At 39.6% G+C, this 19,004-nt stretch overlaps 1 protein-coding gene across 14 annotated transcripts in view; it reads right to left on the bottom strand.

Annotated features, from left to right (window-relative positions):
* CARF (calcium responsive transcription factor) overlaps positions 1-19,004 on the bottom strand; it is a 38,854-nt gene that overhangs the window by 16,710 nt on the left and 3,140 nt on the right. For 10 of the 14 annotated variants that reach the window (XM_048308944.1, XM_048308945.1, XM_048308950.1 and 7 more), the window contains exons 2-12: positions 18,318-18,439; positions 16,536-16,757; positions 15,411-15,531; positions 13,094-13,223; positions 11,459-11,543; positions 7,283-7,472; positions 5,003-5,123; positions 3,999-4,142; positions 3,329-3,559; positions 2,773-2,935; positions 1,705-1,780 (exon numbers count right to left, since the gene is read on the bottom strand). In XM_048308944.1, the coding sequence (XP_048164901.1) occupies positions 1,705-1,780; positions 2,773-2,935; positions 3,329-3,559; positions 3,999-4,142; positions 5,003-5,123; positions 7,283-7,472; positions 11,459-11,543; positions 13,094-13,223; positions 15,411-15,531; positions 16,536-16,757; positions 18,318-18,439 (1,605 nt within the window). Of the gene's footprint in view, positions 1-1,704; positions 1,781-2,772; positions 2,936-3,328; positions 3,560-3,998; positions 4,143-5,002; positions 5,124-7,282; positions 7,473-11,458; positions 11,544-13,093; positions 13,224-15,410; positions 15,532-16,365; positions 16,449-16,535; positions 16,803-18,317; positions 18,440-19,004 lie in introns of those variants that run through there. The other 4 variants (XM_048308946.1, XM_048308948.1, XM_048308949.1 and 1 more) reach the window with 4 other exon arrangements.

The raw sequence follows: 19,004 nt of genomic DNA, 5'->3' as shown, positions 1-19,004 counted from the left end.
ACATAATGCTTTTCAGTTCAAATTAATCCATTGCAGCAGCAGCCAAAATAAGAGTTAAAAAATCCCAAACAAAACAGAGCCCAACCTTGGCCTTGTTTTAAACAGTAAATGCACTGGTGTATGGAACTGTTTCACATAAATCAGGTAGACCAAGTCATTTAGGAGAACTCATGCAGTGAGCCAAACCTCTGGGGGTTTATATTTCCTGCTACAACAAATAAGAAATTGGCCCACGTCACTCCCTGACCTAAGGGGAAAAGGACACAAATGCATCAGCAGGACTTCTTCAGCAAGAACCACAGGATAACTGTTGACACAAGTAAATCCTGAACATGACAACTGTGGCAGTGCCCCTTTGGTCCCTGTAGACTTCTCTGTCATCTGTCTAGAACAAAATGTACCCACCACCATGTATCAGTTAAATGCAGAAACCAGCTGGCTCTGCTACTGAGATTAAAAACATCTGCGAAGTCTGCAGCATCATCTGAACGTGTGCAAACCATTAGGCTCTTCCACCTCACTTCAATCATATCCCTGCTAAAAGCCACATATAGAGTTCTGATGAGTTTCACATCAAACCTGTTAAACAAAGGATGGGGAAAGCATCTACAAACATGAAGAAAAGTTATTTTGGTGTCACACTAGACAAAATGTCCTTGAAACAAGGGTGGGAAGGACAGAATAATCTAATTATTACCAGCCACCATAATCCAACAGAACATCTTAGCCTACGTGTAATTGTAACTATGTGGGTAGCAAGTAGATCTAGTTACAAACACCTGTATTTTGTCTTAGTACGTGCTTTGAAGTTGAAGTAATAATAGTAGCAACCCACTTTCAACAAAGGAAAAACAGCGTAATATCTTGAAAAAAAACAGTCCTTTGACCAAGAATGCATAAAAATAAGTTTATATAGAAATCTACCATATCTACATTCTAGTTTTGCCACAGACTGGGAAGAAGTTTAACTGTGGCTCAGCAATCACTGGGAAGAGATGATACTTGGGTGCCACATTAATAAAGAAGTTACATCACAAAGAACTGAAGAAACACATCTCTCAGCCCTGCTGACACTTAACACCCGTGTTTCTATTTCTATTCTAAGCATCAAGGAAAAATGGAAAGGAGTGCTCTCAATTCCAGCAACAGAAATATAATGTTTGTTGTTCAGGGCCTGATCCTAGCACTGGAACTCATCAAGCCAATGACTTTGTGAGAAGCAGGAGTCTCAATGTGCATCGAAGTCCCTTTCAGCAAGATATTTAAGCATATGTGTAGCATGAGACATGTGGGAACTCAAGTACCCAGCTGGATCCTGGGTGTTGTGTCCCCTGACAGACATATCTGTTCAGTAGTAACTTAATTCTCTCTAAACAGGTGTTATTAGCACCCTCATCCAAGGTAAAATGTTCTTTCCAGATAACCATCCCATTAGAATTTTTGGTAGCTTGAAGATACTAAATAAAAGGCAAATTTATAATTTTAATACTTCTGCCAACAACATCATGACTATGCTCATTTTTTCCACACATGCAGTCAAATAGTTAAAAAAAAGTAAACCCACATAGTTATAGCAAAATAATCCTTCTTAAGTTCACCTGAGCAACGGGACATGACAGCAACCTCCCTGGAAGGAAAGTGACTTTCTGTGACATAGCTAACAAAACACACTTAGAGACAGACAGGTTATACTTGCAGTCCTACCATCTGAAGGCGGTGAGGCAAACGCAACAGTCACTGTTTCTGTGAGGACATTCCCACTGTCTGTGGTCCATTGCAGCTGAAAGGAAAAATATCTCAGTTCTCAGAAAGGGTACAAGCTTGTCTACAGGAACACAGGCTCAATATAGGACTGATGGAAAAGTGTCTAAAACTACATTTTCTTATTTTCTTATAATTATGCATTTTTTGAGCTCTTGATTCACACACACACAAAAAAAACTACTGTAAAAGATTTTTAAACGTGCACTGTATCAGGAAGGTTAATCTGCTTTATCTGCTCATGACAGTTTAGTGACTTTAAAATAGAAAATAGTCAAACTATTTGGCTAACTAACAAGCACACTCACTCACCTGGGCTACAACAGTGTAGGGAGAGGGAAAAGACTGATGACACAGCATGATTTAACAGTGCTGTTTGTCAAAGCTGATTTTAAATCAGCAATTTCTGAACAGTCAGTCTCATAACTGAGAAAACTAGGATCACTGTGTACCCTTTATTACTCAATACATGGAAGAAAATTATGGAACAAGATTTAAGAATTACTGAGCATTTGGAAGACTCAACTCCAAGCTTACTTCACTTGCTATAAACTGCATTTATTACTATTTACACATCCAAAATGTATTGTAAGTCCTAATTTAGACTGCACCTGAGACACACTTTTTCCCCATTTTTCCAGCTACTGAAAAGTAGTAGTAACTTCTTCAAAACACAGACAGTGACAAAGTAATGAATAAAATTTTATGCCACATGTCAATTTTTCTACACCAGTGGCTTCCAGTTCATGCAGTCATCAAGAAGTGCTAGTACTGTGTAATTTGTCAATCAACTAACAGCAATCCAATGCTGATGAGATAAATACCGAATAAGGTCAGAAGGTTTTATTCACATTCAAGCCAATCTTGCTCAGCCAGAGATTCCACTGAAAATATTGCTGCTGGAAATATAAAGTCACAGAGAATTCTGGATGAAATACAGCTAAGCGGTAAAAATTAAGATTTCCAGTATTTAACTCCAAAATCCAAAAGGATACACAAAGGCCAACATACCGTTGCTGGGATACTTTCTGAATTATACACCATCTCTCCATTCCTTAGGGACTTCTGCACTTCATGAATGTGGTTCTTGATGTCATTCACAGTGGGGAAGAAGGACAGGTTATGTCTTTCTGGCACTTCATCAGGCGTGAATAATTCTCTTTCCACATACTTTCTGTCATATGTTAAAAGACATTTATTACCATATTTAAATATATTCTGCTATTTCCCGCTGTTAAGAGACACTGCTACATTCTCCCTCCCCTTGCTGCAATGACAAGACAAAAGCAAGCTAGATGATCTTCTGAGCCAGTTCCTTGTGCATCTGCTACAGAGTTTGGAATTTAAAACCTCCATTTATTCAAGTAACTTTACAGAGTACAGCAGCTCCTAGTGGCTAACTACAATGATATGGAGAGATATCAAAGGCTGGGAGAAACAGACTCATGACATCTGGGAAATAGATTCAGTAATGCATCAGCACTGCCCTTTAGCTGGAAACCAAATTAATCAAATGCAAAAGTAGATATAGTACTATAGACTGAGAGCATTGCAGACAGTTCTGTACCTTAGCTGCTTCCTCACTGCATAGACCTGCTCTATTCCCTGAGACACCAGTTCTCGGATCTTGTCTGCCACTTGAGGATGAAGTCGAGAAGGTAGAGTACTGTTCTCATCTCTAACAACTTCCTCCTCCTCCTCAGAAGACACAGAAAAATGGGAGGGCGAAGGAGGGAGGCAGGAAATTTCCATTTCATGATATTGGTGGGCTTGCTGAGTAGGTAACTGTACATACCACCTAGCAAGAAGGAGAGAGTTTATACACACAGTTCTCAAACAAAGGCGAAAAATTAGTGTCTTGGGGGAACAGTCTGACAACTACCAGCAACCTAGTCAGGGCAACTTAAGATTTTACAGCCCCTGAGACAGAAGATGTCTTTCAGAACTCAGGGCCCTCACACACCTTTCAATGCAAAATGAACTAGATCAAACTCCAAATTAATACAACTATTTCTATCAATTCCCTGCATGGAAACACCTGCTGAAGTTCCATAGCTTAGTGCTTAACACATTTACTGAATTAATACTTCAGTGCCACAGAAGTCTTACTGACACCGTGAATTTTTTTTTACTTTTAATAAGTGACTAAGTGAAAAAAAAAAAAAAAAGAAGACCAAGTAAAATACTGCTCTTTTCTGCTTCATTTGTGAAAATAAAGAAAAAAGTGGAAGTTTCACCTGAGGACTCCTCCAGCATCTATCAAGTTTTTCTTCAGCATGTTGAATGCTTTCTCCTGCTCCATTCTTATGATTTTCTTGTCAATTTTAGGGTCAGTAGGAACCCTGTATTCCGGAAACTTTTGAACCTTTTTAATATAGATCCTTCCAAGGAGGAATAAAAAAAATTCTCCATCAGTATACTTTGGCCTTGGGAGGGGAAAGGCAAAAATCCCACTTCATATCAGGCATTAATATGGAAATAGTTCAAGCAGAGCCATGTAGGGTGTGAGGAGTCTCTAAAAGAATGGTAAAATTCTTAAGGATGCAGACAGACACACTTCTGTTCTGGTCTGGAAGCCACTCAGCCAGAGTGATTTTACTCCTCAGCAAAAGCCCTCATCCCCCAGTATAGTAAAAGCACAACACCAATTGTGAGCAGGCTGCAGTTCACCCAGCTATGCAGAACTGAGCACATACAGACCTAGCTGCAACTATTCATCAAACACACTCTTAGCTCAGTAAAAACTGAACAATCACCCAGGAGAATGCTCAAGGGTGAGGAAAAAAAACCCAAAACATTAGTGTTGAAGGAGGAGAAAATCCCCAGTGAACAGGAAGAACTGTAACTCCTTCAGCACATAGGACACGTGCTAGACTAGGATGACTGACTGATAACAGAGCAATTAAAAGCCTGAAGAAGAAACAACTAATAAGATGACAAAGTTTTAGGAGCAGAAATAGTCACTAAAGGACACCACAACAACTCATGAATGCTCAGGTAGATAATGAATCCCACTTGTATTTCATTAGTGATGTACTGCTACTTTGCATCCAGGCAACCTACCAAATTTCAGCCTGATTCAGTCAAACGGGACAGCATTTTCCTCCTTACCTCTAAATAAGTATCAACCTCAAGTTATCAAGGAGATAAAGCTAAGAGAGCTACAGTGAGTATCAGCTACCACCCCAAACCAGTGCTCTGTCACGGCTCACAGAAAGAATGCTTTATAGATAATTCTCACCTTGCCGGACAAGTGGCTTTGTACAGCTGGCCAGAGGTGCTTTCCTGCTCACCAGCTTTTTTAGGCTGAAATCCTTTCCTCCTTGGCCCATATTGGCACTCCATTACAATGGCTCTGCTTCCTGGAAACAGGAAGTAATACACTCTGTTCAAGCAATCACTGAATTCATTACAGTGAAATACTAACCACAGAAGAGATGAGGGTTCTGAAGCAGTTACTTCTGTTTGCCATCAGACTCTTCAGAAGGCAGAGCCCTAGTAATACAGTGCAAATGCTTCTCTCCCAGCATGTAAGAACACATAGCACTTTAAACCATTTCTCAACCTTATTACACCTCACAGAACTTCTGCAACATATGTGAAGGCAAAATACTGGACTTTGCCCTGGTGAGCACCAATACTTTACAAGATGAGAAGTCTTGCAAGTTACCAAAAGAACACAATACTGGTAATAAACACAACAAGCAGAACCCCCAAAACAACAGAGAAAACCCCCGGCTGAAATCAAAGGTGTGATGGTTCTGGTTGGGATAGAATTAACTTTCTTCACAGTAGCCAATGTGAGGCTGTGTTTTGGATTTGTGCTGGAAACTGCTGATAACACAGGGATGTTTAGTTACTGCAGAGCAGGGCTTACACAGGGTCAAGGTCTTTTCTGCCTCTCATCCCACCCCAACAAGGAGGAGGCTGAGGGACACAAGAAACTGGGAGGGGACACAGCTGGGACAGCTGACCCAAAATGACCAAAGTCATATTCCATACCATATGGCATCATGTGCAGCATATAGAGCCAAGGGAAGCAGGAGGAAGAGGGGGACATTCAAAGTTAGAGTGTCTTCCCAAGTAACCATTACAAATGATGGTGTCCTGCTGTCCTGGGGATGGGAAGTTGTGAGTGAATCCTGATTTTGATTTACTTGTGTGTGTGGATTTTCCTTTACCTTTTAAATAGTCTCTATCTCAACCCATGAGTTTTCTCATGTTTACCCTTCCAATTCTCTCTCCCATCCCACTGGAGGAATAAGTGAGCAGCTCTGTGGTAATTTCCAGCTGGGGTCAAACCACAAGATAAGGTCAGCAGCCATTTCCAGCCTCCTGGCTTAGATCAACACTTCAGACCCTGCTGTCCCATAAAAGCTCAGCCTTGCAGTTAAGAAGTCATAACTGCTAAATAACAGTTTTAGCACAGCACACCCACGCAAAGCCAGACAGGCTTAAATAAATACTGTTTTGCTCTGAACTCGAATTAAGTGACTTCTTCCAGTCAGATCTCTAACAAAAGGGATTGACAAGTAAAGCACTGAAGTGGTCAAGAAAGGAACATCTTCCAAATTTCTTCCACGTCACATTTAGTTATCTTTTATTTATAGTTCGTGTACTCCAGCATGCAGGCAAGGAGCTGCCTATGCCACAAGTGATAAACCCAAAAACTTTTAAAGTATTATAACAGCAACATAATGTGTTTCCATAAGATACCAAATGATCTAGATGAAACTAAAGATGTCTGATATGCATGTTCAGGAAAAGAAAGGGTATGTTGCTTTGATTTTATTCTTAGTTTTCTTTTATCTCACAGTTTATGGCTGAAGCTTTAAAACTGGTGCTAACATTTCCCTTTTTCAGTAACTTTCAAGAAAAAAAAAGAAAAAACCCCAAACATAACCTACATTCCTGTCACTCATTTTCTCTATGCAGCAATTAAAGCCCGTTCATTTTATATCCAAATTAAACTTAGTAATTTCACATACGCACCGCATGAGCTAAATATGTAATTACCAAGCTGTGAAGTTTGCACGTACATTTCAAAAAAACCCCAACACCAAAAGTCTCTCTGCTGAGGTCTGTTGATGTTTATGTTGTTTGTTTGGCCTTTTGAATTTATTTATTACTTTAAAGGTTGCAATTTGAATAGTTTATTGATTCCAGTGGAACAAACTCTTCCAAAGGTATTCAAGTTAAATCAAACAAGCTCTTATCCTTGTGAGAACTTTCATGTCCTAATAGAGCAAGATGGGACCTCCGCCTAAAGACCTCATCACAAGAACCCCCATCAAATGGTACTTAGCTAATTTCTAAAGGACAAAAGGAAATCATCACAACAAAACATAAAAAAGGAAACAAACTCCTTCAGACGCTCACAGCAGTGTCCCAGCTGCTCCCTTTTTATGTTTGTGTCTTGACCTTATCAAAACTAAGGAACAACATGAAGCTGCTTCTTTATGGCCAGTTGGGAGCTGATGTTGAAATTTTGAAAGTAGTTATTAAAATAAAAGTTAGTTACCTGCATTGACAAAGGGGATCCCATCATATGGGACATACTGAGATTTCCACATCAACCGTGTGGCAGGTTTGGCTGGGCTTGGAGACTGGCGCGTCCCCCACACACTTTGTGTTTGCTGCTTGTGTAGCGTGAGAACACTCTCTAACTCTGTCTCGCTCACACAATAGCCGCGGTACGAGTCCCCAATTCTCTGCATAGAAAGGACGGGAAATAATAGGATTATTCACCCACCTGACTGCTGAACATTACACAAAAAAACAAAAGCAGTCAGGGACTCCGGCAGGTGAGAACATAGGCCCAGATTTTTGCATTCCATGATTTTTGTCCCCACAGTAGTATCCTCATAAAGAGATTTACTACAGGATCTAACACAAGAGCAGTCCCCACTGAGGTCACGAGTTTGTCAGCCATCCAAGACCCTAAGAACACAAAGAACCCCTGAAAAGGTTACAGTCACACACACTACAACTTTGATTTCCAGAGGACAACTTCACTTCTGAGGTTTACCCCCAACACACACTTCAGTGGCAGTCACTGACTAGACAAATTAGTATTAGATGAAGTTTTTCACTTGACTGCCATAGAGAATCTCTGAATCACTAATAATTGTCTCTGCATCTACTGCAACACATGCACACTGCACCAAGCTGGAGCAGAATGCACCCGCCCACAGCACCAGTAACTGTCTCGCCTACTTAGTGCACTAACTTTGAACTGAACGTCTCACACAGCATCCCTCCCAACCTTCGAGGCACTCTTGATTCTCAACATTACACAACATAATATACCAGATTTGCCACGTGCAAACTGATGAGGATGTCAATGAACTCTGCTAATGTCTGGGCAACTCCACAAAAACTGCATCTAACTTGACTCAAAGTAGTTACCCAGCTACTCAGTGCCATCACAGTTGGTTCAGTGCTGGTCTACCAGGGCCAGCCAGCAAGCAACAAAATTACTGGGACAGAGAAGAACTTTCCATCAAAACCCAGAATTCCATGCTTGCTTCTGTTCATATGCAGCTCAGGGTCAGGCTGTAACCAACTGTAACAGCCACAGTAGTTTGCCAGCTCAATCTTACAGTGTATCTGTGGGATAAACACACGGTGAATGAGTACTAAGGTCTGATAGATTTATTTTGCCACCTTCAGTGAAAGAACAGCCAGATGTTTAACTAATACTGACAGCAAAAGGAGCAATGGTGTCTCTCCAAGATTAGTACACAGATACCTTAGTGACAACTGCTTAAAACCAGCCTCATGCCTTTCTAAGAAAAACAGAAGGTCTGTGGTTAGCAAGACCTAAAGTCAACGAAGAACCAGTGAAGATCTTGTGAATGAACTGGGCCAGCACAGTGCTGCTGATAGTGCAAGGCCAGACGCAGAGGGTCGTGTGTGCACCAGGTGTGAGTCACTGAGACATGAGCTGCTCACACCTCAGAGCTCGCTGCTCTGCAGGCACTGCTGCAGCAGCTAACCAAGTCAGCACAGGCTCCACTCACGGCTGTGGGGAGCAAGAGACATTGGCAACTGTTTAGCCAGAAGTTATAAATAACACTTCTGTCCAAAACTTGATCTGAAAAATTCAGGAGAAGCAAAGCAGCCTGAGAAGTACCAGAACTTTGTTCTTTCCAGAAACCTGGGACACTGCCTTTCAGAAGAGGGATTACAGCACCACTGTACATAATAAGTACTGCACAACCCAGATGTGATTTTTTTCCCGTATCTTATACCTGTCACTATAAATAGGTCACTGACCTTATTCTAGAGAGATAAGAAGACTGATAAAACTGTTCTGCCAGAAAAGCAGCAAAAGTTACGGCACTCTCTCCTATTCTGGCTTTACTTTTGCACAAGTTAGATCATTTCCCCTAAATTGGTGGGAGAGGAGGAGGAGGAGAAGAAAACCATAAAGCATGTAAGATTCCTGCTTTCTACAAGCAGGGAAAAAACAGACAAATGAGACTATCTTCTTCAGACAAATAAATTAACCTTATTTTGTATAGTTAATTAATGCAGTTTTCAACAACATTTTATTTCAGTATGCTGATACATGCAGGAAATGCATTCTGATTGGACCACTGAAAACTAAATAGGTTATTGAAAGTAACTGGTTTGAAATTAACTCTCTAACAAGTAATTACCTTGAAGTAATTGCATTCTCTCCAGCCCTTTAACTCCAAGGTTCAAGCCAAAAAACAGGAGCAATTCCTTCCCTCTCTCCTGGCCTTGCCTCAGCAAAGGTACATACAAGCTTACCCTAAAGTACACACACCAAGACTGCAGTTTTCCTCAAGGAAACTAACAGCAGCAGGGTAGCAGAGGCATTTTGCAGCCCAGACACAGCAAGTGTAAGCTGAACATTTCAAGGCAGTAGGGAACTGACACCAAACACAGAGCTTGGTGGTAATTTGGATGACTGCAGCTTTTACTGCTGTTTGCCCGCAGTACTAACTGCTGAAGGAGTCACCGCCCTTCGGAGTGCAGCGGCTTCACCTGCTGACATCTTGTGTGAGTCACAGAGACCTCAACACTGTTTTAAGTTTGTTTCAGTTCCGGCAGACAAGTGAAAGAGTAGAGTTGTGAGCTGATGTATTCACCGGCATCTCTCCAAACTGGATCTCCAAATTCAGTAGGACCCTTCAATTCTGTTACTAGTAACAAAAGATTTTGACACCTAAAAGATAAACAACACCTCAAAATCCCAGTGTCTCCAGTCTGTGCCCCAAAAAAGGCACATACATCCCAGCTCTCTCCAGTGGATCAGGGAGGATTAGCACATACAAGCAACAGTTCTGCTGAGCAGCAGAGGGAAATGTGTCCTCAGAACACATTCAAACAGACATTACTTCTATTTCCTTTTCTTTAAAAATAAGATCTTTTCTGTAAATGCTGCTGTGAATTTTAAAGCACAGCAGGTGAAATTTCTTGTAATAGATAGACAAAGCAGATCCTAAGTCCTCCAATAATACAATACCAATAATAAATGATTCAAATAAGCCACATTGATGTTAAGACAGGAAAGAATATACCACATAGTGCTAAAAACACTGTGAACTTTATCAACTAACTGGCCAACTGAATTAAGAAATTGATTCTATAAAAATGGTGTTTCCACCATGGAAAAATTCATGCTATTAATTTTCTGACTTCTTAACACTTATGTGGACATAAGAGTGGACAGTACCATTTGTATTAAATAAATGGCATAACACAAGAGAAATAGATGAATATATTTATTTTAAAAATTGTTTCTAAGTAGATTGAGAGAAATTCAATTTCTAGGTCCCTCAAACTGCAACTTCTAGTTATCAATGGCCAAGCCAATAGGAAGAAAAAAAAAAGAAGTGGTAGAAATATCAAAAGAGATTAAGCAGCTAGAGAGTATGAGCTTTCCTTCTAAAAAGTATTAAGAGAAAGTAAAATAAACATCTATCAGGAAGAGTCTGATAGTAGGAGGAAGGGGTAGTTGATCTCTCAGGAAACTTCCCATCTCCCCTGCCTTCCTGTTAAGTGACTTATGATGCATTCTAGCTGCTGATAGTATCCTAGTCATCTGGACAGTTCTGCAGACACCTAACAATACGCAAATAGAGGAAGAGTTCTGTTTAGGTCAAAAACCATCACACAGAATAAAGACTGAGCATTTTTTAACAAAAGAGAAAACAAACACATGTAACCTAACCTGCTGGGACCAAAAAAAAAAAAAAAAAAAAAAAAAAATCAGCAAGAATATCTAAAATAGGAATCCTTAGTAAAATATTGATATTAGGGTGCATTAAGTCTCAGACTTAACACTGGCCAGTCATATGGATTTTGATTTCTATGGGATAACACAAACCAATATGAACAGCTGCAGAAGTCAGCAAAGTTTGCACGGTAGCTCAGGAGCAAACTCTACCATGGCGCACAATGGCTCTTCCCAGCACTACAAGGTATCAGGTTTTCAGCAGCACTTTTTTTACTTCAGGAGCTGGTAATGGTCAGTTATTCTAAAATTCTCAAATTAGAAAGGGATTTCACAGCATTTTATGTGTTTAACTGTGCTAGCAGTCCCGGTGCTATATACCAGGAAGCTTGAACACTTCTACAGCCATGACTTATTCCTTTCACAGAATAGGACCATTATCTTAGAGCTAGATGATAAAACACCAAGTCAGAATTCTTTGTGGCCCACCTCACAGCTCCTGAGACGGCGCGCCCATGCAGGTGTGTTTAGTGGCAATGGTTGAAGAGGGATAGGAAAAGGATTTTCCACTACCCTGAAAAAAACAAAAAAAAATAGAAGTTTATACAGACATTCAGAAAAGCTACAATTTAGACTAAACTACAGGTAACATCAAATCAGTGTATTACGTATAACCCTAGAGCATATGATCAAACTATGGATATTTTACCAATATGCCTTAAAAACCTGTGGTTCATTTTCTTCATATTCTATTTCACTGTTAAAATAATTTACAGTGAATCAAAGTATTAAAAAAACCCACTGTTTTCTACATTCAACTTCTCCAAACATTCAGTATTCTTAGTACTGTTACCTGACAACAGTAGACAAAACATGGTGAAATAGACCAGCTGATTGTCTTGATAATTTTCTTATGCAAAATGATGGTAAAATGCTGAAGATTAAAACCAATATCGAACACTTGTTGCATGCTGCACATTTTAATTTACTTTAAATTACTGAAAAACAGTTCCAGTAACTATTTAAACCTAGTTTCTCCATTCCCTAAATTCTGGGGCAGAAACAATGATAACTCACTGCTTACTACTCCAAAACAAGTGTATTGCCCCCTGTCTACACAAATATATCTCACTTCCAAGATGATTTTTCTGACATGCACAGACTGTGTTCACACATCACACATTCACAAACTTCTCTCTTTGTTTTACATGTTTCTTGAATATATATAATTTCTGTTTTAGTGAGATTACTCTGATCTTTTCTACTACTTGATTTCTAAAGAGCATAAACCAATGCAAACCCAGCTTGCAGTCCACAGAGCAAATGCCTTCTTTGGGAGTTTTTTGTTGTTGTCACTTTTCATTGTTGCTGTTCCTTTATTTGGTTGGGTTGAGGTTGTGAGGATTTTTTGAAGTAAAAAGGAATTCCAGAGTATTCAGAATTAAAACAGTAGGCAACATTTAGCATGGGGAGAGATTTGGGTGGATATCAAGTGAAGAATACCTAACAACTAACAAACTTTGGAAACTTAGCTGATCAATCTGCCTAAGCATTTCACCAACACACACCATTAGCAGCAGCTTTCTCATATTTTATCAGAGGACACTGAAGAAGTTATCCAGAGAACAAAGATTAGGCTCTCAAAGTTAATGACAGCTATTGAAAACTCCATCTAAAAAATTCACCTCTACAAGTAACTGTTCTTGTGGAAGCATGGTTTGTATAGGTTTTAGTACATTCATCCAAGAAACTCTACTCCCTCAAACATCAACTTTCCCTGCAGTTCCTTCACTTGGTCACTTTCAACTCCAGGCAGGCAGTAACAGTATCTGTTTAAAGTCATTTCAGTAATTGGCATTGATTTACTTTAAATGTCCACCTATTGCTGTGGTCAGAATATATCTCTGGAATACAGGTACTTGAACTGCTTTCCCTACTGCGCCGGCACAAACAAAAGCTGCCTGGAAACACAGTTAGCTACACATCACTCACTAACACTGTGGGTTCATAACCTCTGTTCCATGGTAATTTTGTGATAACCACTGCAAAAACAAACTGCAAGAAAAAAAGGCAGTGGTAGCATTGGATCAAAGTGATTGTTCATCCTTTTAACCCCTGACCTACCTGGTAGTTGTTTTTTTCGATACAGTGAGAGATGCCTGTGGATGTAGAATGTAACTGCTTGCACTGTCTGCTATAGAAGCCACCACCACAGTCTGCAGATTCCCATCACCACACTTCTCTTCCGAAATATCTTTATAAAAATAAAGCAGCTTCTTGGTTAATAACTGAATGTAGCATGGGGAAAAACAAGCTGTGATTAAACTTTGTGTGCTGTTAAAGCAAGCCTTTTGACATAGGAAAGAAGTTTTATAGGTGATAAAGTAATCTAATCGTTGTGAATCAGTGCTCAAACTCCTGGCACAAATATGAAGATACACTTGATAAGGTTGCTTATATTTAAGGACTCTGATAGCCGTGCTACTGCTTATGAATCCTTCCACAACAAAGCAAATAATCAGAACAACTTGCAAATTACTCTGCTTCCAGGAATCCACATACGATTGCCCAAGTATTTTGTTCAGCTGCAAGTCACATACTGCTTGCTTTTAAAATAAGAAAAAATGAGATAATGATACTGCTTTGTACTTAGAAAAGAACACTTAAACAAGAAAAACAGGCCTCTTGTAATTGAATCTGACATGCTGTTAGAACAAATGTTTTAGCCTTTCTTGGTAATAGGGAGCAATCCACAAGCCAAAAATTGCTCCTAAATTGAAGGCTGTGTGTACAGTTAAACAAAAACATAATGGAAAACTGTGAAAGCAGACGTTCAATATTTTGGTCTCAACATAAACACACAAGGTCTCTTTAGATGAAGGATTTTTGCCCTTCAATTATGAAAGCTTCCTTCCCTCATCCAGAGAGTGGTAAGCTATTAACACAGTACAGAAATGGATCCACAGGAAAGCTCTATAAGAAGATTCATAAGTGTGCACTCGGATTAATACCACTCTGGCTCAAAGCACAGGCTCCTCCTACAGAGACGTGCCCTTAAGACACTACAGGCTACTCTGAAGTCTGCACCCTTCCATGCATTACCACCATGTGCAGACAAGTGAAACGGGCTGACAGGCCATTCTCCTTCCTCTTTCACCTCCACAGTAAACTGCTGACCAGTCTTCCTAACTGTCTTTTAAAGACCAAATAACTGCAAAATCTTTTACTCAGTATGTCACAAAAAGAACCAAACAAAACAAACAAAAAAAAATCCCACAAATGACACCTGTATCACTGTTGTAGAACATGTATTCAAATACTGGGATAGCAAACCCCATGTTGAATGAAAAATGGAAATGCAAAACTGCTATTTAGTACTGGAAGTTAGTGCTTTCAAAGAGCAGCAGCAATTGTTTGGTAACTAAAGGCTCACAGTTGACTTTAAAGTAATGTAAGAGTCTGCTGTAACCAAACTTGGTCTTACCCCTGCAAGAGCTGGACAGGGAGGGAAGGTTGAGCATTAGGGCAGGAACAAGCCTTTCAATGCAAGGTCATGAAACGATATTGCAACCCTAAATGATCACGACTTGAACCTCAAATCTTTCTTCTATCCACCCAGCACCAGGACTCTAGTCTTACTGTGAGCTATCATTCCACAGGAACACTCAACCAGTGCTCAAATTTTGAGAATTTTATAGAGAGAATGAAAAACAGTTTAAAAAACATTTGAGAGTTTAACAAAATGTGACCACCTCATTCTCAGTCTTACTCTGTGAACGCAAACTAGTACACAGTGTTCTGCCATCCAGCAAGGATTGCAGATGAATAATCAATGCTTTCAGATTTCAGTACGTCCATTTTCTAGAGAAAACCTGAAAAGTTGCACTTCCAGTTGTGCACATGCTTAAAATGTGACAGTTAACACATTCCAATGAATGGAAAGTTACATCTCGTTTTCCTTGACTGGGAACTGGATTTCTACCTAAGTGATTCATTCCTGGCTTCACAAAAGATGCATCATCACCAGTGATCTCTGGAACAGAAGATTTAATGTTCTTCTGGCCTGTCTGCACTACAGGAATTAACGACTTCATTCAAAATGAAGTAAACAAATAGTGAAAATTTGAAGCTGATAGGACAGCCAATGGCACAAATATCCTTATTAATGGTAAATAAGGCAAGAAACAACTCTGTGCTTGATATGCCAATCTACCCACCACATGCCCTTCAGAAAGGTGGTATAATAGCTCTTCTTCAATAAGGCTTTGCCCAACAGAAAGTGTGGTGTGTGAGGCACCAGATTCATAATCAGAAAGCAGAATCTGGGTGTATTTTGTCTTAAAACTGACCAAGGAAAGGAAACAAGGTGCTTAAAAAAGACCATGCAGGATGTGCTTACTCACAGGAGCACAAACCCTCAAGTCCCACAGGTTAAACTCACCCTGCGTGCTGGTCACATCCAGAAGCTGACCTGGGGGAATAATCACTTGGGTCACTCCTGGCTGGGCAGAAGGAATGACATGCAGCACCTGTCCATTTTCTGACTGGCTGGCAACAATCATCTGTAAGGCAGTCACAGAGAAGCATGAATGGCATTAGTTTGTATGGTGATCATGCAGCACGACTGGGTTTGATTATTACCAGAACAGGAAATATTTTGCTTAGAATTAGGGCCTGTATATTTACTTGATTTTACATAATAAAAAAACTGTCTCTTTATTGTCCATTTCTTAAAATCAATTTCCCCTTTTAAAATAGCCCTTTAATTAAGGAAAGAATAAAACCACACAACCTTACCCGATTCTACAATGAATTACACATTTATTTGAAACTTACAACACTGTTATTAAAACTATCAAACACCTGAAAGCCATTCATAGCTGGATTCACTGTAACCCCATTCATGGACTAGCAGAACTACTCATAACGTAAAAATTTTGACCTTTACTCCTAAGAAACTGACCTCTATGGGCAGCACTTCATGCAAAAGCAGAGGAGAAGAAAAGCTCCAGGACTTAAAAAAAAAATACAAATTATATCACCTTGGATTCTGAAAAACTTAAACAACTCCTTATGGTATATTTACCCATAATTACAAAGGACTCTGGGTGAGAGAGTTACGTTTTTTACAAAATAGATGTTACAAATTACAAAGCAACATTTTAAGAAAATTATTTGAGGGCTGGGGGAAATGTGAGATGTAATGACTTAGCTTACTGCTAATGTTCTGATTTCCCAAAAAAAAACCAGAGTGACTTATCCAGGGAACATAGAGAAAACAGCAGCAGCAGAAGTACAAGATCTTATCACACTACAGCATCCAGGCTTGATACTGACAGAAGACATCTGCCGTTGTTTAATAAAATTAGTAATGGCTGCAGACAGAATGTGCCTACCTGAAGAAGGGCAACTGGAGCATGAACTGTACCACTGAAAAGCTCCACCTTGTTGCTAGAGATAAAGTCTGAATCAGCTGTTGCTACAACAAAGCACCACATAAGAGAGTTCTTCAAAGAGCTCCCTCATCTGTGAACACAGCCCCAGCCCTGCCTGCAGACACACTCACCATGGGTGCACTGGGCCCTCCCAGGGGCTGCAGCTCACAGAGGGGCTGCCTGGGCTGCTCTGCCAGCTGGAATTCCTCTGCACAATGGGACCGTGGCTGGGGCGGCCGCGCCGGCACAGCCAATGGTGGAGAACTGCCCGAGAGAGGCACTGTGATGGGCAGGGCTGTGGGAGAGTCGTTCTGGCCAAACAACGGATCCCTGGAATCCATGCACGTTAGTTGCTTTCACAGAGGAAAAACAGTAAAATGTACTTTGAGTAGCAACCTCTATGAAGAAAAAAAAAACAAACAACAAAACAAGAAAGAGAAAAGAACATTTAAAACCAGTGTGCTATACAGTATACTCAGAGGGAACTCTTGTCCTTCTGATCAAGAGGCCAACACTAGCAGCTCTGCTGCTGTTCTCCATTTCCATGCTGAAAAAGTATTCATATTCCTGCTTCCTAGAATGAAGCCTCTCTACCAAGGCAAAAGAAAATCCCTTTTGCTCAAAATCTGCTTCCCAAAACCACTTATCACTTTAAAATGTCTCAAGTCTGCCCAGAAACTGAGAAGACTTACACCAAAACCAAAACTGTAAAATATTCACCAACTTAATTTGACTTCAAAAGAAATCCCAGATACTATTCCACTTGGCCTTTCCATACGTGCATTTAGCTATGAAGAAAAAATCTCTACACACTTTTTACATTCTTTACCACCACAGAAACACAAGCAACACAACCTCCAATTCAAGGCCAAGAATGGTGCAGCACAAGGCCAAGAACCAGACAAAATCTTTTAAAAATAGAGCTTATCCTCATCAAATTTGCAGAACCAAAGTCTTAAAGTACCTCCCATTTTCATTAAATTTAAGTGCATAGGCACAAATATTTGTGTTGTTGAAACTCTGACAACACAAACATTAAGCATGTAAAAATAATGGAAAAATAGGCAGTCCCTGTGTACAATAACATGTCAGACTGTCACCTGGCCAGTGCAAGAAGGGCTGCAATTTGTTGTATCTCTTGCAGCAACTGCACAAACAACTCTGTCATTTTTGTGACAAAAATTAATACACTACAAATCAAAGAATGAGGAAAAATGTTTCTAAATTTTATATAAAAGTCAGATTTGATCTAAATAACTTCATCAAAAATTCTGCAGGTATAAATTTTCTGTGCTGAAACTGTCTGCTGTGAACTACACCAGAAAAGCAGCAACAAACAAATGGCACTTGTTGTGTTAAAGACATTGTGCAGACACCATAAGCACACAAATCACTACCTGAGTGACATTTTATGTTAGAAGAACATTCTGCAGAAGAGCATTCATGCACAGAAATCTCCTTGAATAGAAATATCTGGCAATATCTGATAAAAAATACATGGAAGACTCCTCTCCCCCAATACCTACACACATCCTTTGTCCCTGGACTCTTTGTTGGTGACATTTGGTCACTAAGCAATGTGACCTCATTTTCACCTGTTCTGAACCTCTCCTACTCCAACACGTTATAAAGTATTCTTTTTTTTAAAGGGTTGACAAAATAAAACATGCATTTCTTCAGCACTGTAACAGGACATAATTACTGAAGGTTGTCATTACATGTAACATCTGGGTATGCATCAGTTCAAAACTGAATGGCACAGGAATCCAAGGGAAGGATGTACATTCTTAAAAGACATGATGTATTACTCTAAAGGCAAGAAAAGACCCCTGCACTGATGAAATAGCATATTTTAAACTCATCAGAGTGGATGTAAAGGAAGCATCTAAAAGGACAAAGCATTTGTACCTCACCTGAAAAACCTGATCGTTTGTTTCTGAGTCTTCTGTACCATGACAGCTGCCTATGAACAAATCGTTAGATCCTTCCATAGCAATGCCATGGTCAGCTCCACTTTCTTCCATTACAAGGTGACCTGAAAAGGTTATAAAAGGTTATTTTTGCCTTCTGCCAAGAGATTGCCATAGGTGTTGTCTTTAGGTCTTACAAATTTAGTGTTACAAGTTCTAATGCTGTTGCAAGATAACAGCTAAGTTCTCAAGAAATCCTTGCCTCCTTATCACTTTATTACTCACTGCAGAAAAATTTCAGCATGTTGCTCCAGGAGTACAGCTTAGCCTTTTATATGAGACAATTTGCTTGATTTGTCATTGCATACACAGATACAAAACACACATACACCCTCCCATCATTTTCATCTGAATATGTCCAAAAGCACTGAACTAACAACCACACACATCTAGAAAATACTTGATATTTAAGCACATGCCAGCAGTGCTTTATAAATATATTAGTCACCTTCTTACACAATCACCAGACAGAATTTGCATTATGCAACTCTGTCATGCAGACATCTTGAAGTAAATCAATTTGTTTTAAAGGCTTATAAGACAACATATAAATGAAATAAAATTACTATTGTTAGTCTACAGTAGTATGCTTCGGGCAGAAAAAAACACCAGATATGTGAAACAAAATTT

This window comes from Corvus hawaiiensis, chromosome 7, assembly GCF_020740725.1.
Source record: "Corvus hawaiiensis isolate bCorHaw1 chromosome 7, bCorHaw1.pri.cur, whole genome shotgun sequence".
NCBI lineage: Eukaryota > Metazoa > Chordata > Aves > Passeriformes > Corvidae > Corvus > Corvus hawaiiensis.
Note: the sequence above shows the minus strand (reverse complement) of the source record. Positions and strands in the feature narration are given on the sequence as shown.